General features: G+C 34.1%; 2 protein-coding genes and 1 non-coding gene across 3 annotated transcripts; 1 reads left to right on the top strand and 2 right to left on the bottom strand.

Moving 5' to 3' along the window:
- The first annotated feature begins 553 nt into the window (after positions 1 to 553).
- Positions 554 to 25444, top strand: LOC136807528 (structural maintenance of chromosomes protein 1A-like). The gene is made up of 37 exons (XM_067064107.1): positions 554 to 689; positions 883 to 959; positions 1210 to 1325; positions 1561 to 1681; positions 1897 to 1964; positions 2165 to 2255; positions 2465 to 2542; positions 2779 to 2886; positions 3244 to 3348; positions 3597 to 3682; positions 3831 to 3879; positions 4154 to 4264; positions 5293 to 5364; positions 5927 to 6069; positions 6373 to 6435; positions 7014 to 7205; positions 7610 to 7712; positions 10911 to 11042; positions 11387 to 11538; positions 11961 to 12156; positions 12659 to 12727; positions 12985 to 13074; positions 13331 to 13374; positions 13494 to 13584; positions 13688 to 13804; positions 14409 to 14570; positions 14757 to 14813; positions 15009 to 15113; positions 15397 to 15581; positions 16104 to 16211; positions 16497 to 16557; positions 17291 to 17344; positions 17614 to 17663; positions 19692 to 19766; positions 23826 to 23895; positions 24759 to 24869; positions 25276 to 25444. The coding sequence occupies exons 1-37, from the start codon at positions 581 to 583 to the stop codon at positions 25336 to 25338; spliced, it is 3684 nt and encodes a 1227-aa protein (XP_066920208.1). The 5' UTR covers positions 554 to 580; the 3' UTR covers positions 25339 to 25444.
- Positions 13986 to 14067, bottom strand: Trnas-gcu (transfer RNA serine (anticodon GCU)). Its single transcript has one exon. It is a non-coding gene; the product is annotated as a tRNA-Ser (tRNA).
- LOC136807555 (myosin-6-like) lies at positions 21288 to 22861 on the bottom strand. The gene has a single exon (XM_067064140.1). The coding sequence runs from the start codon at positions 22776 to 22778 to the stop codon at positions 21327 to 21329; it is 1452 nt and encodes a 483-aa protein (XP_066920241.1). The 5' UTR covers positions 22779 to 22861; the 3' UTR covers positions 21288 to 21326.
- Positions 25445 to 25730: the final 286 nt, after the last annotated feature.

Here is a 25730-nt window from a genome sequence, read left to right as displayed (position 1 = left end):
AATGTGACGGAACATTATTTTGGGAAAACAATTTTGGGGCAAATTCCAGTCTAAAAAAACCCTATAAAAAGGGTTTTTTGGACTTTGTTGAAAACTGGATCATTGATTTTTCCTGATTTTCTGCATGGAAGTAGGGTACCACCATCAGTAAAAGATGGTTGAAGCAGATTTTTACGAAAACATTTTTTCGCTTCAATAATTGAATCTTTCTCCATAAAAATCACTATTTATAAGCATGCATCAATGTTCTTAGCCATATTACTCAATTTTTTGGATGAGATAGATATTCTTTTTCTTCTGATCCCCTTCTTTAAAACCACCCCAACGTGCACAGAGGACAATCAATGATGAAAACAAACGACAAATTTTAATAAATCGTCACTATTTGTGTTCCGAATGATTGTTACAACGATCACGCTCAACTAGATATCAATTATATATGTGTTAAATGCATAACCAGGTTGGTCCATAAAAGTATCACTTGTTTAGAGATGAATTATACGAGTTCATGAGTTTCTACAACTATTCTACAACTATTATATTACATTTGGATATTTAGAAATAAACAAAAATTGGGAAGATGCCAGGCTATTTGCAAAAGCTGGAGATTTTGAACTTCAAATCTTATAATGGCAAACATGTTATTGGCTTTGACCGATTCTCTGCAATCATTGGTCCTAATGGATGTGGTAAGATATGATTATTTTATTTCACATGGAAGATTACAATCTTTATTGTAGTATCTCAACCAGAAATCGAAAAAATAGCTTAAAAGATCTCCTTCTCACTTTTTATTGAGCAATAGAACGATTTTGCAAATCTTCCTTTGTGTGGTTTTTCTTAGCACTCATTCAATTTTTGTAATTATTAAATTCTTGACAGGTAAATCAAATATGATGGATGCTATCAGTTTTGTTTTGGGTGAAAAAACTTCTAACCTTCGCGTTAAAACTGTTAAGGTATCATATTAATTTATATTGTTTTGCAATGTCAGCTTTTCAATGTCAATGTTTTGCTATTACATTTCATTCCAATATTTTGTTTTATTCATACCACCGCTCTTTCATTTCCTAATCAGGTTTTTCTTCATATATTTTATGACATCTTTTTGTATTTGATAACAGGTTCGTTATCAATGATCTTAAAATTAAAATTAAAAGTTGCTTTTAAAGAGAGTCAACCTTTTGACTTTGAATTTTTTCTACTTAGGACTTGATCCATGGTGCCCCAATCAATCGACCAGTTGCTACAACAGCACTTGTTGCTGCATATTATGTGGAGGAAAATTCTAAAGGAAAGAAAACTGAAACTATTTTCTCTAGAAAGTAAGAAATATTGCAATTTCCTATCTACAAAATAAAAAATCATATTTCTAGACAGTTTTACCCCCTCCTTTTAGCAATGTCAATATGGGATCTTTGGAAAGGTAATGTAAATGTCCTTTAGCTAAAATAAATGAAAGTTTATTAGAAAATGGTAGAGAACAGTCTCAAAATGAACAGTTTCATTTTACATTTCTTTGCATTTATTTTTATATTTTCAATTGTAATTCAATTTTAGAATTGTGGGCTCAGGCACAGAATACCGAATCAATGGGAAAACAGTAACAAACAAAGAGTATCAACAAGCCCTGGAAAATATTGGAATCCTAATCAAAGCAAAAAACTTTCTGGTCTTTCAGGTAGATATAATTCTCAGACGGCGTTTGCTGCACTTTTTCTACTGTTTCACCAAAAAATTTGATTTGGAGAGGGACAGCCTCCCCTAAACAGACTCCAAAAAGGCATAAAAATGGCCTAATTCCAATTCACAAAATAAAAATCAGTCATTTTTTATCGTCTGAGTTTTCTAGCTGAAGCTATAAACTTATTTTTAAAGTATTCTGTTTATCCATAGGGAGCTGTAGAGTCGATTGCCATGAAAAATCCAAAAGAGAGAACAGAGATGTTTGAGAAGATCAGTGGGTAAATAGAAATCAATTGAAAAAAGACTTATATATAATGCAAATCATATTGTCTTTAGCCTTGTATTTTGAACCTTTCATATCTTCAATGTAGTGCAGCAATTAAGAAAAAAGGAAAACAATTATTTAAAAGTCTTCTCTTTATTAATCATGTTTTATGAATTGGTGCAGATTGCAGTCTACACCCTGTATATTTCTTAGATCTGGATTACTTGCTGATGATTATGAGAAAAAGAAGCAAGCAATGCAAAAAGCTGAAGAAGATACAACTTTCTCTTTGCACAAGAAAAAGGTTTCAATATAAATTTTATCTTGCTTTTAAACTCTGTTAACCAAAACTAACCAAAAGACGAATCAGGCAAAATCAAGACTTTTCTTTTAATCAGGGTTGGGGCTCCAATAAGGTCTAGGGAGGTTGGGAAAAGATTTGTCACCTTAAAGTCCTTTTGAAAAGTTAGTATTAGTAAATCACATGATAAATGATAAATCCAATCAATTTAGGGGATCAATGCTGAGAAGAAAGAGGCTAAAGCTGAAAAAGATGAAGCAGAAAAATACCAAAAGCTGGAACAAGACCTTGTAAAAACTTTATTATTAATTTTCTTTTTCTATACAGTATGCAAAAGTTGTAAATGAAGATTCACTTCAAAATTTCTCTTACATAGTCTACTTAAAACCCATTTAGAATAAATACCTGTATGTAAATTTGTATTTTTGCTTTCATGGACAGTAACTATCTCGACCCTTGCTTTTTAATTTTCCAAATAATTATTGGATGATAATGATTATTAATGATTGGATGGTTTTTTCATCAGCTTGATGCGAAATTGGAAGCTCAGTTATTTCGACTTTTCCATACTGAAAGAGACATAAAAAATATCGAAGCAGAGATCAAGGACTACACGAAAGACTTAAACAAAATGGTAATTGTGTATTGAAATTCTTTCTGCTACCATGGATGTTTAAAAGAGATAGCCAAAAATCTAGTACAATTGCTCAGTATTGTTCAATACCTAGAACAGTTTGGACTTCACTCTGGTCAAACTCAGCACTTTACAATTGGCTAGAGCCAAACCTGGAATAACTGCTAATAACATTTACAAATTGAAACTTTGTTGATTGAGCAGGTTTGCCTTTTTAGTAAAGTTTTGGCATAAAGATTTACTTTTATTTTCCGTCTGTTATTGCATTACTTTCACCCTTGTTCCCTGTCCTCTGAAATCCTACTTAGGAGCTTGAGGAAGAAAGTAAAATGATTGTGTCTTTAATGATTGTTCTAGAGCTCCAAAAAAGAAGCTTTTGAAACTCAGTTGCAAGCAAAGAAGTCTGAAGGTGGAAAAGTCTCCAGAGAAATTGCACTCAAAGAAAAACAAGTTACTGAAAAGGTACGCTGCTTCAATTCTAACAATCATGCTAATTTGGTTTGAAGAAATTTTGTCAATAGGCCTAACTTGACAATGTTGATGCAGTTTGGCACAATATGTTTTTGTTGATTCAATTTAAAAAATTTACTTAGATCCAGCAAGACTTAGTTATTTAGTTACTTATTGAAGCTGAAAAAGGAGAGTGAAGTAAAATGTAATTTATTTCAAAAGTAGTGACAGTTCCTTGATTATTTTCAAATGATTTCCAGGAAGCAGAACTCAACAAGAAACGCCCTTTGTTCATCAAAGCCAAGCAATCCACCCAGCATCAACAGAAAAAACTTGAGGATACAAAGTAAGACCATTCCAATCAATCTGTTCATTATGGGATATACCTTAGATATTCTACACTATTTCCCACAAACATTTAATAAATTAGTTATGTGTGTTTTCATAGAAATTTCGAATAAGTTTAGGTAACTATTTTCGCCTTTGCTTTTCAGGAAAGCGTATGGAAAAACAAAGAAAAATGTGGAGAAACAAAAGAATGAGGTTAGCTCATCAAGAAAAATTAATGAAAACTTCCTTTTTGTTCTTTTTCATATTGTTCTACTACGTTCAACCAGCCGACTTGGTTGTCAATTTTAACTCAACCAAGCTCGATGTCAACCTTTGTTTGATTAGATTGCTTTTAGAGCCTGAATCAAACTCTATTATAAGAGTGGATTTTATTGACCTTATAAACTACCTGCACCAATCAGGTACCTCCTCAAAGTACCTCTATCTCATATAAGTTTTAATGAAAAGTTGATCCTTTTCATGACAGGTTGATGAGCTAGAAAAACAACTGACTGAAGTTCAAGAAATGTCAGCACAATATGATCAAGAAGTTTCGCAAGAAAGTCAAGGACAAAGTCTTGAACTAATGGGATCACAGGTAGGGATTACTTTTCTTACACTGAAATTCATACCGGGTGCGCCACAAAAAAGTTTCTCTCTTTGAAACTAATTTTCTCGAAATCTAAAATTTTTAAAATAACCATTCCTATTTCATTGGAAAGAAGAAAGATAGACTTAAATCTTGATGGGTCATTTATTAAATTCGTTTCATTAGATCAAAATTTATGTCCAATTGAATAAAAATGTTACTTTCAGAAAATGCTCGAAAACGTTAAAAATCGACCTATCGAATTTTTACTTTAAATTTGGCAGTCGCAATAGCCTTTACATGATTAAGAGCATTTTTCATTAACTAAACACATAAATTTTGAAACTGAAGGGTCGAAAGGGTTCAAAATCTTCATCAAAATCAATTTAATTTAGTTTTACCGAAATTTTCCTCAGATTTTTGGTTCTAGACTGGATAAAGTCTATGTAAGACTGGATCTACCTCGAAACCCATATTTGATGTATTTTTATGAATTCTACCAGATTTTTTGACCTTTTTCGACGAATTTTCTTTCTTTCATTGAAATTCAACCTTCCTTTAAATAACAAAAGGTCATTTAGACAGCTAATTATCATTTTTAATGACTGAAACAAAAATACTGATAAATCATGTAATTATGCTTCTGAATAATTTGATAGGTCGATTTTTAACGTTTTTGAGCACTTTCCAAAAGTAACTTTTTTATTCAATTGAGCATAACTTTTGATCTAATGAATCGAATTTAATAAATGACCCAACAAAATTTAAGTTTATCTTTCTTCTTTCCATTGAAATAGGAATGGTTCTTTTAAAATTTTTAGATTTCGAGAAAATTACTTTTAAAGAGAGAAACTTTTTTGTGGCGCACCCGGTAGAAAAAACTTTTTTCATTAATGAAAAAATAATGGTATTATCGTAGAAGAAATCATCACCTTTCCTGAGTATGGTATTTAGACAGGCGCAAGTAAAAGGTAGTTTGCTTGTCATATGATGAACGAGTTATGTTTAATAAACCTGTAATCCTAAATCTTTTTTAGCTCGGAGAGTACAATCGTTTGAAAGAGACGGCTGGAAAACAAGCTGCTGCAGTCCAAACTAGATTGGATAAGGTATTTTTCTTAAAGTCAATAACAAACATCAAAAAAAGGCTCATTGGAGCAATATTTTCTTGATGCTTCTGTTAATTCTTCATTGCCTAATATCCCATTTGATGACTTGTGAAGATTCAAAACATAATAATGGTATATGTCACATGCCTAGGTACCAAGAGGGGTCACAAGAGCTAAGGTAGTTTCCATTTGTGTGACCTAGAGTGAGGGAGTCTAATCCTTATTTTGTGCTCAACCTGGGAGATTGAATGCTGAGGTCGATGGCCACGTCCTAATCTAGCTACTCATTTGCTGAGTTGGCTGTGACTGGTGATTGAACCAACAAATACCTGCAGTGCAAAGCAAATGCTCTGCGAACTGAGCTCTGATTGTTCGCCCATTGTTATTTGTAAATGTTTTCCTATTTAGAAATATTTTAATTGAACTTGTCGCTGTTGTTTATGTTATTCTATTATCTTACCCCTGCGTCCTGATACGATTTTATAATGGTATCTTTAATTGGCAACTCTAGTCAAAATGTTTGATAATATATTATTTCCACAATGAATTCTCTTTGATGTAGATAATGAGGGACCAGAATGGTGACCAGGAGAATTTGGCTCAATTGAAACAAAAGAAGAAAGATTTGGAAACAAGAAAAGTTGATCTCGGTGAACAACGGCAACAACTTCTACAAAGAATTGAACAGCTTGAAGAATATATCAAGTATGAAAGTTTGTTCACAGAAAGCATGGATTTATTTTCGATTCTTGTACAACCAATGACATGTTTGACCGAATTCCTTAAGTTTCCACATGGTAGCGAAATAAAGTTCACTCTTATCATAATTGGATCTCCAGATCTATTATTTCTAAGCAAAGAAAACCCAAGCTCTTTAAATGTCTATGGTGGTTTTTTTGCCTTTAACGCAACACCAACCTCAATACCTGTTACTTGATTAATCTTTGCCTTTATGCGCTACACAAATGTCCCTAAATTTTAATTGTTATGTTCATTTGATTTTTCAAGGACCAATGTTGAGAGCAAAAACAAACTAACTGAGGAGTATGAAGCTAGCTCCGCGTCTGTCCAGTAAGTCGTTGAATCTTCCCTATCCCTTATTCTTTTGTCTGAAGAATATACTGTCATTTTAAATAATTATTATAATGTACTTCATTAGGCCCTGGATTACTTAGCTTTCTTTAACTATAACTAGTGACAACTATTCTGACAGTTTGTAGACGTAAATCTGTCTAGCTAAGATACAAACATACGATATCCGTCTCACCAGTAGGAGTGTGTCAAATGACTAAGTAAAGATAGGTTATTATTTCCGTCCAGATTCATAAACCCTATTTGCAACATTATTAAAAAATTACAAAACCAAACAAAAAAATCTTCAAACTATAAACCAAAATACTCTACAGAAGAAATTGTCAGCGATTGGGCATCAACAGATGATGATGAATGATTAATTTTGTAAAATAGGCAGTCGAACTCTATTAGCCTTAAAGCTGGTACAGATTTAAGTACACATTTAAAGAATATATACATTAACATTAACATTAACACTGTTTCAATTATGTTATATTTACCTCTAACTCTAAGTTATTCAGTCTAGAACCATTAATGTTTATTGAAAAATATTTCACTAAATCACATTCTCACAGGGATGCAAATGAGAAACACCAACGAACAAACGAGCTTTTAGAAGATGTCCAAAATCAACTCAACGAAGCGAAAGCTGACAGAAGCGAAAGCACTAGAACACAAAAGAAACAAGAGTTTATTGACAACTTGAAACGTCTCTACCCTGGTGTCTATGGACGATTGGTTGATCTTTGTGAACCAGTACATAAAAGGTAGATAAGGAGTTCGATTTTTCACGTTGTACTAGACCTTACTTTTGTAGAATTGCCTTGTACAATCTCCATCGGGAAACCCCTCGAGTTGTGATACTGATGCCATATACCCACATGTATCATGTTTCGTTATGTACTAGATAGCTAACTACACACGGATTTCCAATGAAAGTGTTCCAGGTTTGAACCCGTCTAGTCCGCCATGTTTTGTTTGCTATTTTATTTCGATTTTCAAACGTTCGAATTTCAAAACATTCGAATCACGCTGTTGACGACCAGAATTGAAAACAATTAATATCCTTTATATGAAAAGTCCTATTCAGTCGAACAGTTAGTGATCAGTGTATAGGCCACCTTGTTGATTTACAGAATTTTATATTCAAATCCCTACTTTTTTCTTTCAGATATGCTGTAGCCATCACAAAGATTCTTGGAAAATACATGGACGCTATCGTTGTAGACACCGAAAAGACTGGAAGAGATTGTATTCAATACATGAAAGAACAGGTACCTTTTATACTACCTTAAGGGAAATAATATTTATGGATAGTAATTTTCAGGAACTAACGAAAATTTTGTTCTTTGAAAAAACAACTTTTATTATGATTTCGTAAAAACTCCTTGGTAATTAAAAAAAATTGGCAAAATTTCAACGCCAACTGCGAAAGTATGTTTCATACCCTCGCACTACGAAATTTAGTTTCTATAAGGCAGTATTTAATACTCTGGTTGAAAACATTCTATTAATAGCATTTAATCGCCTCCTTGTCTCTGTGGTTGGCTAAACCTGCACCTCTTTGCTTTCAACATTCTTTTTGGACTCTAAATTTGGTTCTCTGTTATCCACACTACCTTCAGTTCTGTTAGATTTGAAAATATGCTTGAAGATTCTTTTAATATCTCTTCTAAGTGTCTCATTAAAACGGATAATGAAAAACGCATCAGATATTGGGTTCAAATTGCCGAAGATAAATGTAACTTGGTTATAAGCACTTTGATGGTCAGTGACAAGTAAGGATATAGCCATTGGAATCCACAGTACAATGAAGCTAACCGTGCAACCGAAACAACCATAAAATATGGAAATGTCACTTTTTAGAACATCGTTGTTTTGTTTTACAGTATGGTTTTCCTGTACCGGTTCTCGCTGGATCTGTTTTTGCTGACTCTCTATTTTTCGTTTTTGTTTCAATGTTATGTAATATACCATGATGTTAATTGACAGAGTTATAACCATGATCAAAATTAAACCAAAACCTGCCACCTTTTGATTTTCATTTACTGCAACGCTTATATGTGCCCTAACCGCATCATAAATGAAATAAGCAGGCCCAATCCCGACTAATCCGATATGTATAAAACGGTTTAATCTTCTATACGAAAACGGAAATCGGATTGCAATACCACGGTCTATCGCAAGTGCAACTAAAGTCAGATTGGGTCCTGTGAATGACGCATCAGCAGTTTTGTTTAGTATCGGAGCAAATACTTTCAGGAAATTTACTATTCCAGCGATAACATACGAGATTGCCAGAGTTGCTATTATTTGATTTGATTTAACAGTGCGCGCTCTTCTTCTTCTCAGAATATTGATGACAATGTAACTATGGAGAATAGTATGAACTAAACTGAGAACACTGATCGTGTATCTTGAAACCATGTTTATTTTACCCATAGTTCTCTCTTCTTTCTATTAAGAATGAAGCATTATTTACTGATGTTTTTGGTGCTAGAAAGGTCTCTTTTCTTCTGTGACCGATATTCAATTCAGCAGCACTGAAAAAACTTTCGTTATGAACTTTGATATTAGCCCCTTTTTTATATTATATTGAGTTCTCTTTAAAAACCAAAGACCGACTCCCATACTAAAATGGGAATCTCGCTTTCTTATATTAATTACACCACCTTTAAAAAAAGTATCAAATTCTAACCGAAAAATTGATAACACAGTGTTATACTTGTGGTATTACAAAAAAAACGAAATGATAAGATGTATAATTTATACTCTCTTCTAAGTGGCTTTTATGTTGAAAATTTTTGTTCCATTTTCGAGATAAGCCGTGAATTGGTACAGTCCCCTCGACATCCGTTTTTTTCGAAATCAAGTGGGACAACACAGTTAAGGTTTGGCCCTTGAAAGAACCGTTATTCGCAAAATGTCTTTTAAAAACTTTATCAAGACCGCTATTTATATTTGTCGATTTAGATTGTCTAGCATGCTCCAGACGACTAATTCAAACATAAGCAATATAAGCAAAAACTAATGGACAAATTGTAGTTCAATAAACTGTTATTATCCCGTTGTTTTATTCTACGACACTGATATTTCTGTATTGCATGGATTATAAGCGACTCCAGTATACGATTTAGGCCAAGTAATTAATACAGTACTCGAAGATAAATGTTTTCGTGGTTTTAGACCAAAACCGAAAAAGGGTATCATTTTAACCATCGTGGTTTGATGGTCGGAATTTTAACCATCGTGGTTTGATGGTCGGAATTTTAACCATCGTGGTATGATGGTCGGAATTTTAACCATCGTGGTTTGATGGTCGGAATTTTAACCATCGTGGTTTGATGGTTGGAATTTTAACCATCGTGGTATGATGGTCGGAATTTTAACCATCGTGGTTTGATGGTCGGAATTTTAACCATCGTGGTATGATGGTCGGAATTTTAACCATCGTGGTATGATGGTCGGAATTTTAACCATCGTGGTTTGATGGTCGGAATTTTAACCATCGTGGTATGATGGTCGGAATTTTAACCATCGTGGTTTGATGGTCGGAATTTCATTACTCATATTTTACTTGAGCTTAGCTTTGGAAATTGAGGAGCTCTGTCGGTTTGGGTTGTGAATTCGCCTGTACTTCGGCTATCACGTTATCATAAAAACAAATATAGACTTAAAAATGAAACTTTAGAAATGGATAGAAATTGGCTTAAAAATTAAAGGTCTACAATTACAAGCCTCATTGCTGCCGAGGAAATTATCTACTAAACCAAGTTTTGATTGTGTTTTATCATGCCTCTAAAAATTTCATTTCATCATGAATGAAATATAGCGGACACTTTCCCTTTATCAGGGAAACAGTTTAGTGTCCGGTAATGAAAGTCCGCTATTTATAGATAGTATTTACTACCTTATCGGCCCTTTTTACGCCGGTTCTAATTTAACGCCGGCCCCTTTTACGCCGGCCCTTTTTCCGCCACAGCCTAATTTTGGGCTTACGCCAATTATGGCCGTAAATAACGCCAAAACTTTTAAAAATCAGGCTTCAAAACAGTAAGTATTAACTAAAATTTACGTTAAAATATCATCTTTCAGTATTAAACTATAAAATTCCATTGAGAATCATTGATTTTCGTGAAGTTTTGGATATGAGTAAAAAAATGAATAGTTTTCATCCTTTAATCATGCCTAAAATCCTTTAAATTGAGGAAAAATGGTAAAAAATTAGCGCCGCTTTTAGGTAAAAATTGCAAAATTGTGGCCCTTTTTACGCCGGCCCTTATTACGCCACGAGCCCAAAAATAACGCCAATAAGGGCCGGCGTAAAAAGGGCCGATAAGGTAATTGATTATTTTGCATCTGATGTAGAGACAAGCTTGCTACTTTAGAACTTTAGATTGTGCCATTTGAATATCTGATAGGCTATTGAAGTGTATCGCTACTGTTTTTCTTCTCTAATTCGCTTTGTTTAGATGATTCGTCGTGAAACGTATTTGCCACTAGACACGTTGAAGACGAATCCAATAAACGACCAATTACGTCAAGTCGGCGGCACAGCAAAGTTAGTTGTTGACGTCATCAAATATGATCCTGCTGCAATTAAGGTTAGCTTAATAATTTGTTCTTTAAGTTTTTAAACGTTAACTTTTTCATTGTTTCCCTTTGAATAATTTCCGCTGATTTCAAGTATTACGCAATTTCCGCCACCATCGAAGGAAGCGTTCGAATCTGTAATGGTGATTCCTTACACATATCGAACGTTGGCCCGGAAACCTGGCGACGAAAGCTCGCTATGTGAATCTAATCTTTATGATTTTTATGGTGACGATTGCTCCAGCAACAGATTTGGTCGTCAGGAGAGACCCAGTATAGTTTTCTGTGCTCGTATTTTGATTGGCTTGAACGCTTTGAATAAAACTTGCAACGTTTGGTTTTTCTACCTTTACAGAAAGCGTTGGTTTTTGCATGTGGAAATGCTTTGGTGTGTGACACTACCGACGAAGCTAGAAGGTTGGCTTTCAACGGTCATGAACGAAAGAAGACGGTTTCCATTGAAGGAACTATGTTTGAAAAGAGTGGTGTGATGTCTGGAGGTTTAGGGTAAGTTTTATTTTAATAAGGACATCATTTTTAACGTGTCTTTTATCATTTGCTTAGACAGCATTTTTGAACAAAAGAAATAACACTTTATTCACTCACGCGAGTACTAATTTTGAGAAATTCTCATTCTGTTATGTCAGCATCAGAGTTGCGCCTCCATTCTATTTCGTAAAATAGAATATCTCGCTTTCACACATGTGAATTCACTATTTCTTCACGCAGAGTTGGTTGATGTTTAACTCGTCGCGGATAAAAGTTTCATCAACGCAGGGACCGTCTCGTTTTTAAGTGTCAACAAAAAATCCTATGAATTTGTAGAAGAAATACTTTTGTTGGAAATAAATGTTTTTATGGTACTTAGTTTTCAGAGTTAAACACCTTTAATAGATTACACTTAAATTCCAATGATTTTAAATCTACAGAGACATAAAGCGTAAAGCGAAACGTTGGGACACCAAACAGGTGGATGGACTGAAGAAGAAGCGAGACCAATTTGTCAAGGAGCTTAAAGACCTTCAAGTTGAACGACGAAAAGATTCCAATTTACAAGACTTGAAATCTCAAATCAGTGGTTTAGATCATCGATTAAGATACACGCAAACAGACAAAGAAACCATCGTATGTATACAGTGGACTCTCTCGTTAATTCGAGTTCCTACTATTCGAACCTTTTTATAATTCGAACTAATTCTCAGTCCCCGTCAATGAGGATCCGCGTGTAAAATGATGTCTATAATTGGAATCTCTCCGTTATTCGAACAAATTAGATTCCACGTTCGAGTTCGAATAAGCAGGAATCAATACTTTATTCGCTTACTCTAATTTGCTTTCGCCCGGATGGGAATATAAAAAAATCAATACTTTGATTTCAATTAAGTTTTTCTGTTGAGGGAACAAGAATATCGACTTTAATACTAGAAATGATTCTTTTTCTGCTGAAATACAATTTTAAATCCTGCTGAACTACAAATAACGGCACTGGCTGCTTTTGTTCAAAGTTTCTGTTTGGCATCAATCCTGGACCAGTCTAACATCGGATTCAATCATTAACAGCAAGCCATTCTTCATGATTAACTGTCAACTGTGGTGTACTTAAGCTTTGGTTTTTCTCATTTTTTAGGAGAAGCAAACATTGGTATCCAATGCACGAGAAATGGAAATCATCAATGCGAAACTGGAAGAAATAGAGGTTTCTCTTTTTGGCTGAATTTAGAACGATACTATCGACTGTTTTTTTTAATTTTTTGGTTCTGTACGAAAAATGCAGATCCAATCCATAAATGGAAGAAAGGTGATACTCTATTGTCTCAGTCCCACAAGAAAGTAATTAGTTTGTTGGTAGCTGATCGATATTAAATATAGTAACTATAAAATGCTTTCCAAAACGTTGAAACGGTCGATATCCACTAATTTATCCTGGTCTTTAATTATCATTCTTTTTTATAGCCCGAGTCAAATAAATATAATGGTTTCATCTCGAAACGTGAAAACGAAATCAAAAAGATTCAAGATGAAAAGAATGCTGTCGAAGATCAGGTTTCAAATATTTTCTATTGTTCATCTTTTTGGATCCAAAGAGTCACTCCTCTTAAAAATCCTTCGAGATTACGTTCAATTTTCCTCAAATTATCTCCTTAAAGATATTTTTAGCAAACGAAAGTAATTCTCCCATTCAAGGTGCGTGCGTTTCCTCTGTACTTTTATCTCTTAGTATCACTCTATCCCATTATTTTAGATGAGAGAAAATTCTAAGCTAGAGGATAATCCCTCGATTTTTGTTTTCTGTTTTCAGGTATTCGCGGAGTTTTGCGAACAGATCGGTGTTTCAAACATTAGGTATGTGCTTTATTGTTTTTTACTGTTTGTTGATTTTTTATGCTGGTATAAAGAAGCGTCAAAGAAAATAGCAAAAATCTTAAAATTAGCTTAATAAATTTTTCTTTTCCTTTTTTAAGGTCCTATGAAGAGAAGCAACTAGCGGCGCAGCAAGAAAAAACACAGAAACGACTCGAGTTCGAAAAACAAGAAGGTCGGCTCAAGCAACAGGTTAGTTTTTTTGAATAATTGTTGATGTGAAATGGTAGTTCCACCAAATCATCTTTTTATGTATCTTATGGTTAAAGTGATAACAACTTTCATTCATTTCCAGCTTGAGTACATCCAATCACACGACCATCAAGAACAACTAAAGAAACTTGAAAGAAATATCAAACGATATGAAGATGAAATCGAAAAACTGAAAGCGCAAGAAAAAGAACAAATCAAAGTAAGAAAATTTTATCATTTTTTAAACATGTAAGCTATCAGCGCAACCATGTTTGCACTGATTCACTGTAAGGTACAGAAAGTCCCATTTCTCCCCAACCGACATTATCGTATACAGAATAAAGGTTTGTGTCAATAAATTATTTTGAAGGATTCTCAACGACTGAAACATGAAAACAATTCGACGAGGATGGGATTCGAACCCACGCGGGCAGAGCCCAATGGATTAGCAGTCCATCGCCTTAACCACTCGGCCACCTCGTCGTATCATACGTTTGAAAAAAAATTATAATAATGTGACATTCCATTAGAGGTGTTAAGTTGTGGTTGCCATGTGATTGTTATTAAAATGATAGATTCTCTGTCATGAGATTCAAGTTATTTTTACTTTTTTCTAAATGAAGATTTTCCTGAAAATATAAAATTCTAAATCCCTAGCCATAAAAAAAAAGTTTTCCAATCCAAGAGGCCCCTCATTTCATTTCCAGTAACTGAAAAATTCATACCGGGACAGAGAGACATAGCTTGTTTTCTCAAATATCACGAAATACTAAATAAAGAATGATAAGCCATTTGAAGTTCTTAAAACGTTTCGTTCACAATAGGAGCTGGACAAAGACCAAGATCTTTTGGATAAACTCCGTCTTGAAGTACAAGCTGCGAAAGGACAATCAGATGAAAAGGAAGCTGAACTCAAAGAGCTTAAGAAACAACAAGGAAACTTCCTAAGAGATGAAACATCTTTGAAAAAGAAAATTTCTAGCAAGGTAATTCTCGTTATAACTCTCATACGTTCGTTTTCTTACTGGAAATTTCTTTTCAGACTCAATCGAGTTCAAATGAAAGAAATGGTTAGTGTCAAATAATCATTTATATTTATAGTATACTGTATTTTCTACAACCTTCGAAACGGCTTACTTTAAGACTGTTTTATCAGTGTTGTTTCCCGATAGGAGCGTCAAGCTGAAGAGAAATATTCTGATCGTCACAGTCTGCTGAAACAATGCAAGGTTGGTACTGTTTTTCAGCAATTCCTATTAACGAAAATCTCTTAGTGAAATATATCCATAATTTACTCGTCATATTATAAAGGCGTTTGCTTCTAGAAATCCTTTGTTATGTAAAATCAATTCTCCGTCAGAAAAAGAAAACATTCAACTTTGAACACTTCAGTATTTCATTTAATGTACTCCTGTTTTATATAGATGGAAGATATCAAATTACCATTGAAACGAGGCTCGTTGAATGATATCGAGGCCTCGCAAGCAGCTAGTAGTCAAGACGACATGGAAATCGACGATTCAAGCCAGGTCAGTAAAATGGGAATGAGAAATCTGTCCTTTGACTTGGACATATAATCTCTTCCATCGTCTAATTTATAAGGAAGCTACTCTTTTAGAATAGAATGAACCGTTAGAGAATGAAACAATTAACAGTATATTAAAAGTACTTTAGGGATTTTGTAAATCAACATACAAATGCGCGTTGAACACCCTACCACTCGATGATTTTCCTGCCCTGATCATTTAAAAAAGCCAAACTTCCGAGGTACATGATATAATAATAATAATTGTTTGAGAATTTTTTTTTCAGAGCTCGCGATCTTCCTTAAAAGAGAACGACATTGCAGTCAATTACGGACGATTGCCTGAACGTCTAAAAGGTTTCGATGATGCTGGTGAGATCAAGAGTAAACAACAGGATCTGGTCAACAATATTAACAAGTTGGATGCTACTTTGTCCAGAATCCCAGCACCCAATATGAAGGCTGTATCGAAGTATGTCTCCTGTTTTTTTGTATAAAAGGAAGTTTTCTCCAATTGAAGCCATATGTACGTAGTTTTGCGTAGTTGACTAAAGTACTATGTTTATGGGCCTCTACGGAATCTTGTAAACCTCGAACATAAACCGTCCAGCCCTGAAAGCTCTTGAAAATTATAAATAATGAAAAAAGGTTCGATCCATGACCAAAAAAATTCAAGAATCTGCTAAAATCTGGTCATGGAAAACCTCAAAAACTTTATAAACAATGACACCCTGACTATCGTTTACTAAAGTCTGCTCCAAAAAATAGGCAGTCATCACATTTTTATACACTGCTCTCGACAGAGAAAATATATAATGATAAGTACAATCTTGTTGGAAAGATAATTTGGAGCGGATTAAAACGGATTTCAGTATTGAAGGAAAGAAATTCGCCAAATTTTTAAAAATAACAAGAGTTCTGTTAAAACTTAAGAATGTAATTTAGTTTTGGGTTGGTGACATCTGTGTAAATCTGTGTTATTCCTTTTATTTAGGTTGGGAAATGTTCAAAATCGACTGAAAGAAACAAGTGACGAATTTGAGACAACACGGAAACGCGCTCGCCGTGCTAAAATGGAATTCGAAGCTGTGCAAAAAGAAAGGTGCGTGAGAATCGGAGAATTTTCATTTGCTCTACTTTTTCTGTTTTCAAACTTTTATAACTAGATAGTTAGATGCCAAATTGGCAAAATCGTGCTGTTTTTCTATGTAATCCCAGCCTTAGTTTTCTTTGAAAAGTCCGTTGGTTATAACATAGCACTGCGACTCAAAACTTCTAGTTGAAGAAATCATTTTACACTGACAACAATTTGTCTAATAGGATACAACTTTATGAGAATCATATACTTATATACTATATTTTAATTTTGCCATTCTCATACTTTCAGATACGATCGGTTCATGGCTGCTTTTGAACATGTTTCAATGAAAATTGATGACATTTATAAGGTAAAGTTTATTTCAGTATATTTTCTACCGTTAAAAGCACAGGTCGAAATCATATATCGACGCTGTGCCGACCAATCCAGATTTTATTCAGCGCGCAATCAACGCAAAGAAAAGTAACCATGACGACCATCCAAGATCTTGGATGAAGTTCAAAGTTGATATTTTTATTCCCGTCGTTGAAAACACAATTAAGAAATGTCATCAATGCTTTTTAAAAAGAGTCAATGATAGAGAATCATAACATATTTAAAGTCTCTCTATTATTTCGATTCAATTAAAGTAACATTTCCATAATTAAAAGTTTAGTAATTATGTTATACATTTGGGGATCATGTAAAAGATTTCTTTCGAAAGAAACTCATTTCAATTACACTTGGAGGTTTCTGGGGAATTCGTAAATAGTAAACTGCATACTGATACAGTCTGCTAGACATTAATATGGTAATATTTGCTCTTCATTTTTGATTCTTTCTACAGTGATTAGATTGACAAATGCGCGATAAAATTTCTATTATTGGTCTTCAGAGGTTAATATATTCTTTGAAAACTTAACCTCTGATACTCAGGGCATATATTTTCTCGATGTGATGTTTTTATTCATCAGTAGAGTGCTTAACCAACAGAAATTGGAATTCATGGAGACTTGGTACTAATTATACGAAGGTTACCTTTTCGTCCGGACTTAAAAGATCTAGACTGTTCCTCAAAAATAAAATATGTTATTTTCTTTCAGGAATTGGCTAATAACCCAAGTGCTCAAGCATTCCTTGGTGCTGAAAACGCAGAGGTATATATTCATTATTGATTTCTTGTCGCTCCTATTCTACATAAGTACCATAATTGGATTAATTGTAGCTTGGAATTGATGATTGATATTTTAAGTTTTTTTGCGTTAAAAGTAAATAAAATCCGCTTTTTTCCCGCCTATAAATTATTTCAATTTTCTAGTAGATTTGGCAATATTTCGAATTCCACTTTTCGAAAATTAGATTAATCCAAGCAATTCTTAATCCAGTTGAAGTAATCAAATTATAAAAATTGTTATTATTTTATCAGGAACCATATCTCGAAGGTATTGGATACAACTGTGTTGCTCCGGGTAAAAGGTAACAAAAATTCAGCGAAAAAATATTTTCCACTTACAGATCAACTTTTTTCCTGGTTGATTATCACAGCCTTAAGCGGGCCGCTGTGCAAATTTGAAAATTTTGTTTCAATGTTGATTTTACTACCTGGCTTAATTACAAATTCTTCTTGGTCTAGGTTGGAGTCGTTTATAATGCGTGTAATACAGTAGTATAGGCTTTATATGATAATCGTCAGCCGTGCAAAATTACTCGAATCTGATTGGTTTAGAGGAGTGCGATTAATCGTTAATTGCACTATTACCACTTTTTGCACTCTTCGGCGGGGGGACACTTTTGTCCCCTTATTCTTTTCTCTCCCAAGTTCTGTGTCAGATACTTTTTTTTACTATACTAGCCGTCCCGGCGTCGTCCGAGGCGACTTCTTACTCCTTTTAATACGCTCGCTTCGCTCGCTTTTCTATTTTTCAGAAACTTGTAGGGATTTGTATACAAATGTACTTATTTTGCGAGAAGAAATGTTCTTAAATTTTGGCCTTTTTCGTAAAAATTGATGTTTAAAATTTTTAAGGGGACACTAAAATTAATGCACATTAAAAAATATGGTGAAAGTATTTTTGGTTGAATTTTGATTTTTCTTCTCCTTATTAAATTGTATAAATTTGTCATAATTTCTTTTGTTGAAAACCTTCAAACAATAATGTTCTTGACTCGCTAAAAATAATGCTCATGCAAATATTGGTGAAAATTGAGTTAAAAATTTCTCGCGAGAAATCGGTCATACTTTAAACGTGCTTTTTTTTGGGTTTTTGGGAGAGGAAAGACTATTATTTTCCTCACGCAAGGATGAAGATAAAAAACAAATAGAAATTCAAATTCAGTATTAGAGGTACTTGGCAACACCGATCACTCCAAAGACCACAGTGCTTTACGGTGGAATATAAAGAGTGCCTTTTTTCAATACCTCTTAACAGAGTCAACAATTATTTAACAATTAAACTCAATGCGTAAGTAAAAGCGTTTTCATTTTGCTATCTCAATAGAACAAAAAATAGCAAACATTGATTAAAAAATTTCATAATTGAATTGGGAATAAGTCATCAACTTTTCTCATATTGTCAAGTCCATTAAATTGAAATGTTTTTATCAGAGTATCAAATAGAAGGGAAATGTCATCGGAGCTTATTAATCTCAAGGGTAATCATAAATATGATGTCTTTTTGAAAACTCAAATTTTATCTTCGACGTATTCCCATGTGAATCAAAATTATTTCATAACCGACATAAACTTTTTTTAAAAAAACTATAAATTATGCTGATAGTGCTATTGCACAGTCAGTTGTGTTTCTCCATCAAGGAGAAATGTGCTCTCTTGAATGGAAGTGCACTTGGCGAATAGAATTGAATATACAATCAAAAAGGCGCGAAAAAAATTGCCGTGTATTTAAAAATCGCTAGCGAAAAAGCCTCATGCGAGAATGGGAGAGTTCCGATTTAAGCGTATTATAATATAGATAATAATAAAAAACAAAGACATTTCTTTTCTTCAATATAAAAAAGAACAAAGAAATTTTACGTTACAATAGCTTCTTTTAATTGAAAACAAAGAAAAGTTACACTGCAATGTTTTCTTTTTAAACAAAAGAAAAAAAGGAGGTTTTCGAATGTTTACTGACGATTACCTCGGAATCGTATGTTTTGTCGTGCAATTAACGATTAATCACTCGTAACAAAGGAGAAAATACCGTAATTTGCACTCGTGATTAATCGTTAATTGCACTCCAAACCATACGATTACTAGTACTAATACGATTATTGTTACGGGATTTAGTTTGACTAAAAAAATTTGTTCCCTCCGTTACTTTTTGCTTTATTTCTATTGTGTCTGAATTAACTTATTCTTCTCCCGCTAGTTTTGTCTTTTAAGGGACTTGAAACGTTAAAGACGGGAACTCTCAATTTGTGTTCGAACTCACGTGACATAGATGTCAGATAATTGGTTTCATGATTCTGCTCATCAGTCAGATTATAAACAAATTACTTTTTCAGATTCCGACCTATGGACAATTTATCAGGAGGAGAAAAAACAGTCGCTGCATTAGCCTTACTTTTCGCCATTCACAGGTAAATTAATAAAAAGGCTGAAGCTCTTCTCTTTGGGCTTTAATATATAATTTCGAGATAACGAATGCCTAAGTGGTAATTTGAGATCCCAGGGTAGGGTTGGAAAGAGTAAAGGATGGCAAAATCTTTCCATAATGGATAAAAGATATTCAAGATGTTTTCTGAAATAATTTTTGGACCTACCTTAAGGTAGTCCTTTAAATTAACCCTTGTCCGTTCGTCCGTTCGTCCGTCCGTCTGTTCGTTCGTCTGTTGCCAGCTTTTCTCGGGATCGGCTCATCAGTTTTTTCTAATTTTTTGCACAATGATGCAAAATGGCAATACCCAAAATGTGACGGAGCCCGATTTGCGAAAAAAAAAATTTTCCGGCCAAAAATGGCGGAAATATGCCGGAAAAACTGGTTTTTCGGCATTTTCTCGAGATTTCATCATTTGTTTTTTCTGATTTTTTGCTCAAAGATGCGTATTAACAATGCCCAAAACATGGCTTAGTCCGTTTTTTGAGAAAAAATTTTTTCCGGCCGAAAATGCCGGAATTATGCCGGAAATCGCCGTTTTTCTGGATTTTCATTGGACTTTTTCCATATAATTGGTTGTCTTTTCATTCAAAAACATTATTAATAGCAATGCCCACCATCAAGCATGTTTCAATTTTAAATAAAATTGATTTTTGAAGCCGGAACTTTCTAAAAATCGCCAGAACAGCCGATTTTCGCCGGAAAAACAGTATTTCTTGAATTTCTTGACCTGTACTATATATTTTTTCATGAAATTTCGCACACTGATGCAAAATGTCAATACCTAAATTGTGACGGAGCCCGATTTTTGAAAAAAATTCATTTCCGGCCGAAAATGCCGGAAATATGCCGGAAACACTGGTTTTTCGGCATTTTCTCGAGATTTCATCATTAGTTTTTTCTGATTTTTTGCTCAAAGATGCGTATTAACAATGCTCAAAACATGGCCGAGTCAGATTTTTGAGAAAAATTTTTTCCGGCGAAAAATGCCTGAAATATGCCGGAAATCGCCGTTTTTCTAGATTTTCATTTGACTTTTTCCTTACAATTGGTTGTTTTTTTTCATTCAAAAACATTATTAATAGCAACGCCCACCATCAAGCATGTTTCAATTTTCAAAAAAGTTGATTTTACTCCCCTTCCCTCTTCCCCCATCAACAATCAATGATAAAATTTAATGTTTTATGCATTTTCGCAAAACGCTATATCGTCTGACTGATTCTTTTAATTTTTCTCCTTATTTGCCTTATTATCTAGCTTTCATCATCAGGTAGGTACATTCAGCATGTTGCTTGTTGAAATTAAGATGATAAATTTCATGAATTTATTTCAAAATTTCGCTGTTAAAAAAGTACATTACTTCAAGTTTCATGCTATCCGGCAATCATCAGACGTATAAAAACGTACGTTCATAAGTTTGCTCTACATAGTTATCGAAAACTCTTTTAAATGGTGTTCAACTACTATATATTAGAATTAAGATGATGGATTTAAAATCCAGGCCTACGGACAGTAGTTAATTTATCAAACATATAAAAATGATCTAAAGTTCTTTGTTTTTCATTTGGATAAATACCATGAGAGTGTTATCTTTATCAAAGAATTCTTTTATGTCACCATTAATCTTCCAATATCCATCGGTTATGTCGTGAGTCATTTCTTTAGAAATCTCCCTATGTTTCGGGTCGAGTAGTTTCACACATTCCAAGTTATCATTTTTAAACCCCTCACATATATCAAAGTTATAGTTCAGAGTCCAACTTCCGAAAACAGCTCCTGGAACACTGAAATAAAGCCAATTTTTCTCCATCTTTAACCTGAGATCTTTATGGTACCTCTCACTAAGTAAGACTTTGAGTACGACTGTATTTCCGATACGGTAACCTAGCCCGTAATATCCCATTTCTTGTAGATTAACTTCAACAGATTCTATTACTTTAATATCAAGGGACAATGTACCATGACTGAGCTCGTTAGTCGAGAAGCGTTTATACGATTCTTCCAATTCACGAACTTCATGCTTCAGATTTTCTTTCTCTTTATCATCCTGATCTTTGGTAGCCAGTAACTGTGTATTGGTAGCCAGTAACTGAGTAAACTTTTCATTCAAATCGTTCATACCGGTATTCAGCTTCCCCTTCCCTTGTTCGATCATTGTTTTCTCGGCTTCGGAATTTAGTAGTTTCTCTTCCAAGCTCTCGTTAAGGTTGCACATTTCTTGGATTCCTTTTTTCAATGATTCATTCTCTGTTTGAAAGTCAGCAAGTTTTTGTGTCTGGTTTGCGTGGTTTTCCTTCAATAGAGATAGCTCTTCTTCTATCTTATGTTTTTCTCTTAACATGTCTTCTTTTAAAATCTGTGCTTCTTCAAGCTCTTTTCTCAAAGATTCCTTCTCCGTTTCACATTTTGCTATCTTAACATTCTGCGATTCTAAGCCTGTCTTCTTTTGGGACAGATCTTTCCTTAACACCTGCATTTCATCTGACAAGGCTTTTTTCTCTACCAGCAAATCATGGATTTTCTTTTCAGATTTTAACGAGGTATTCTCGAATCTCAGTTTATCGTTCTCAATTTTAAGGCGACTTTTTTCAATTTTATCAAGCGATAATTTCAGTTCGTTATTGTCATTTTCCAAACGATGATTCTCATTTTCCAAACTACCAACTCTCGTTTTTAATGTCTCGCATTTAGCTCTAAGAGTAGAGACCTCTATTTCTTTTCGGTTCTGCTCTTGTCTAAGACGTTCATTTTCAACTTTCAAGGCTGTGATGTGATCGCTTGAACTACGGCTTTCCTGATTAAAATCTCCTTGAGTTTCATTGGGTTGAACGCTATCAGAACTATCTTCTTTGGTAGGTGCATCATCCTCCTGGCGAAAACCGGCCGCGTTGCTCTCATCAATAATTCGCCCCCTCTGATCCTCACTGCTACAGCTATCTTCATCCCTTAGCACACCGTGTGCCTCAGTTCTATCCATATTATATTTATTTGACATGTTTCTTTCTTTCCAAAATTTGTTTAAGTGTATCGAACTTTCGTTTTCAAACGCAGCACATACGATGACACATTAAAAACCAATCTTGCATCTATTTTTTTGTTCAGAGAAAGTGTAACAGAAATGCAAGTATCAAATTTGTTTTGAAATTGTTTCAGATCTACAATGTTATCTTTACCAACAATACCTCTTTTAACTTGACATCTTTGATCCTGCCACTTTGTTTTTTCTCATCCTGGTTTTTGTGGTCTCTCTTGTTTAAGATTCGTGAGCGATGTTTTAAATTTTTAGAAAAAATCACCCTAATAGCATTTTCTAATGACCTGAAAAAACCTTTATTTCCCTAGGTTTTTTTTGTGTAAAATCACCTCAAAATCACTTAATATTGACCCCCCCACCCATTTTATGGATTTTCTCCCAGAATACCCACCCCCTGCTTATTCCACCTAAATAAAGGGTTTGGGTTAAAGAACCTTCAAAATACGGGGGGATTTTTATTTTCACTGTGACGGTGTGACGGGTGTCTCAACATGAAGGCCGGTCTCCACTTGCGCGCGCTGCGATTGCACCTTTTGGCTTCGATCCTTTTTGCTTGAAAAAAAGATTACGTCATAAAAATATAGCGCGCGCTCGAAAAAATAGTTGAACACATTTCAACTTTTTTCAACCGTTACGTCAGATCGCACCAATGGAGTTGCTTCATTTTTTTTTTTTGACCAATAGCGTGGAAGCTTTGCTCGAAGAAGTGCGATCAAAGCGCGCGCAAGTGGAGACCGGCCTTGAAAATTAGTTTAATTCTTCTATCCGTCCCTTGTCTCCCTTATCCCACATGTTTTATTAGAACATCAAGACTTCTGATACTCTTAGATTTTTTAGATATTTCAGCAGAGAGATGACTCTGAAACTTTTGAATGTTCGCATGTTTTTAACTTGTTCTTAATAATTCACCCATCGAAGCCTTTAATCTTCTGGTATAGTTTGCTCTCATAAAAATATATATTCTTATATTCTTCATATATCTTTTGTTTTCTTTTACTTTTTTCATAGCTTTCAACCATCACCGTTCTTCGTGCTGGACGAAATCGACGCCGCTTTGGACAACACAAACATCAATAGGGTATGTTGTTGCCACAACTATTATTTTGCGGTCTTCGTAAGATTCTTTTTATCAAAAGGCTCATAATGTATTTAGAGCATCATTTTAACTCAAAAACTCCCTTTCTTTTCTTGAAATTTAAAAATGCTTTAGAATATTTTATTGCTAAGGATTTTAAGAATCGCGAGGCTCGTTACGATTTATGTAATTCTTATATAAAAACTGTATAGAAGAAAATGTCATATTCATAAGAAATTTCTGAGTACCAAGTCACATTGTTTCTAATTTACTCGAAAATAGCTTTTGTACAAAACTAAGCATCCTTTAAGATCAAGTCGGTGCTACAATTATGGTCAGAATGTTGATATTTTTGTGTATTTTAGCAGTTTGCATAATTAAAAGTTCGGGCGAGAATGACAGTTTCAGGCTTGCTTCTTTATTTAATCGAGTTTTTCGATTTGGGAGGGGTACACCGGCTTCCAGACTATATTCTCGGCCTAGTGGGACCATTCCCAAGCTTTTGGATCCTCAGATGCTAAGCTCGCAATTTTTAAGTTAAAACTCTACTTTCTAACCCTAAGTTAAGGCACTTAAAAACTACTTGCAATTTTTAGAATTTGCGGAGAAATTTCTTTTTTGCCCTATATTCTGCCGATGTTTGTAGTTATTTTGTAGCTTTTAACGAACGTTACACGATCTATTTCAGGCTTACTTTTTGCCAATTTTTTTCGTCAGATATTTTCTAGTAGCAGACATTTTTGGTTCGAGACTAACTGCTATAATGCTGTTTTTCACACTTAGATGTTTTTATTTCGCGAATGAATTATTTATCACACTTTAAATTTTCTTCATTTTCTTCACAAATTCTTCCATCTTGTTGCTAGGTTGCAAATTACATCAAACGCCAAACTTCGGAGAATTTTCAATGCATTGTAATTTCATTAAAGGAAGAATTTTTCACAAAAGTCAATACCGTTGTTGGTGTTACTGCTGACGTAAGCATAATCTTGTTTATACATCATAATTAATCTTCAAGATGCTCGCTATAGAGATTTGAAGAAGATTTTGCGCCTCGTTTTGCACTAGATTGAGGTCATTGCAACCGTCCACCTAGCTTTTTTTTCTACACAGTAACGTCTATTTCACTTTGCGAATTTTTGGAGCCCTGGTTTTCGATTTTTGACGTCACTTTCAAAGCTTCTATTTCTTATAAACGAGGGCTTAGACAAGTGTTAAAAAAGTTGTCTCTGGCTTGTAAAAATCGAAAAGAATGTGCTTAAGACCGAAGGATTAAGGGTTTCAAAAACCCCTCTTGTTTATTATTAGCTAAATGCTGATGCGCTAATTCATTTGTTTTCTATAATCTTTTCAATAATTCTTTTTGTTTTTGTTTATTCACAGCCGGATCAAGAATGTACAACAACACGCACATTGACATTGGATTTGACTAATTACCCTGAATAAATATCCCTTTTTCTAAACTATTTACATTTTGTAAATTTACACTACTTAGATAATTTTTCTTTACTTTATACTAACTGTTGAATAGATTTTAACGTTCTTTTAAAAATCAATGCACTATTTTCATTGTCTTAACTGAACCAGGGAGATTTTTAGCAAATTTTAAGAATTCATTTACCTGGGAGAGATTCAATTTTTATTTTTCATGATTAGTCTATTTGCTTCATTTAACCCTTGAATGAACATATCGGGACCTGAAAGTTGCAAAATACCGTAATCTAATTCCCGGCCTTCAGAGCTTGTTTTAGCTTGCCTGTACCAGACGACCAGAGCTATTTCCTCGAACCATTCCTTTTTCCAGAATGATCAAAAATAAAAAAAACCGCGTGTTGGGT

The sequence above is a fragment of the Clytia hemisphaerica genome, unplaced genomic scaffold, assembly GCF_902728285.1.
Source record: "Clytia hemisphaerica strain Z4C2 unplaced genomic scaffold, Clytia hemisphaerica genome assembly, whole genome shotgun sequence".
Classification (NCBI taxonomy): domain Eukaryota; kingdom Metazoa; phylum Cnidaria; class Hydrozoa; order Leptothecata; family Clytiidae; genus Clytia; species Clytia hemisphaerica.
Note: the sequence above shows the minus strand (reverse complement) of the source record. Positions and strands in the feature narration are given on the sequence as shown.

Bases quoted from the DNA above. Each gene is read 5' to 3' on its own strand.
- LOC136807528 (XM_067064107.1), top strand. From the start codon at position 581: ATGCCAGGCTATTTGCAAAAGCTGGAGATTTTGAACTTCAAATCTTAT. The intron at 12,728-12,984 runs GTTTCTCTTTTT...TCTTTTTTATAG, and splicing joins CGAAACTGGAAGAAATAGAG to CCCGAGTCAAATAAATATAA. The intron at 13,075-13,330 runs GTTTCAAATATT...TTCTGTTTTCAG, and splicing joins AGAATGCTGTCGAAGATCAG to GTATTCGCGGAGTTTTGCGA.
- LOC136807555 (XM_067064140.1), bottom strand. From the start codon at position 22,778: ATGTCAAATAAATATAATATGGATAGAACTGAGGCACACGGTGTGCTA.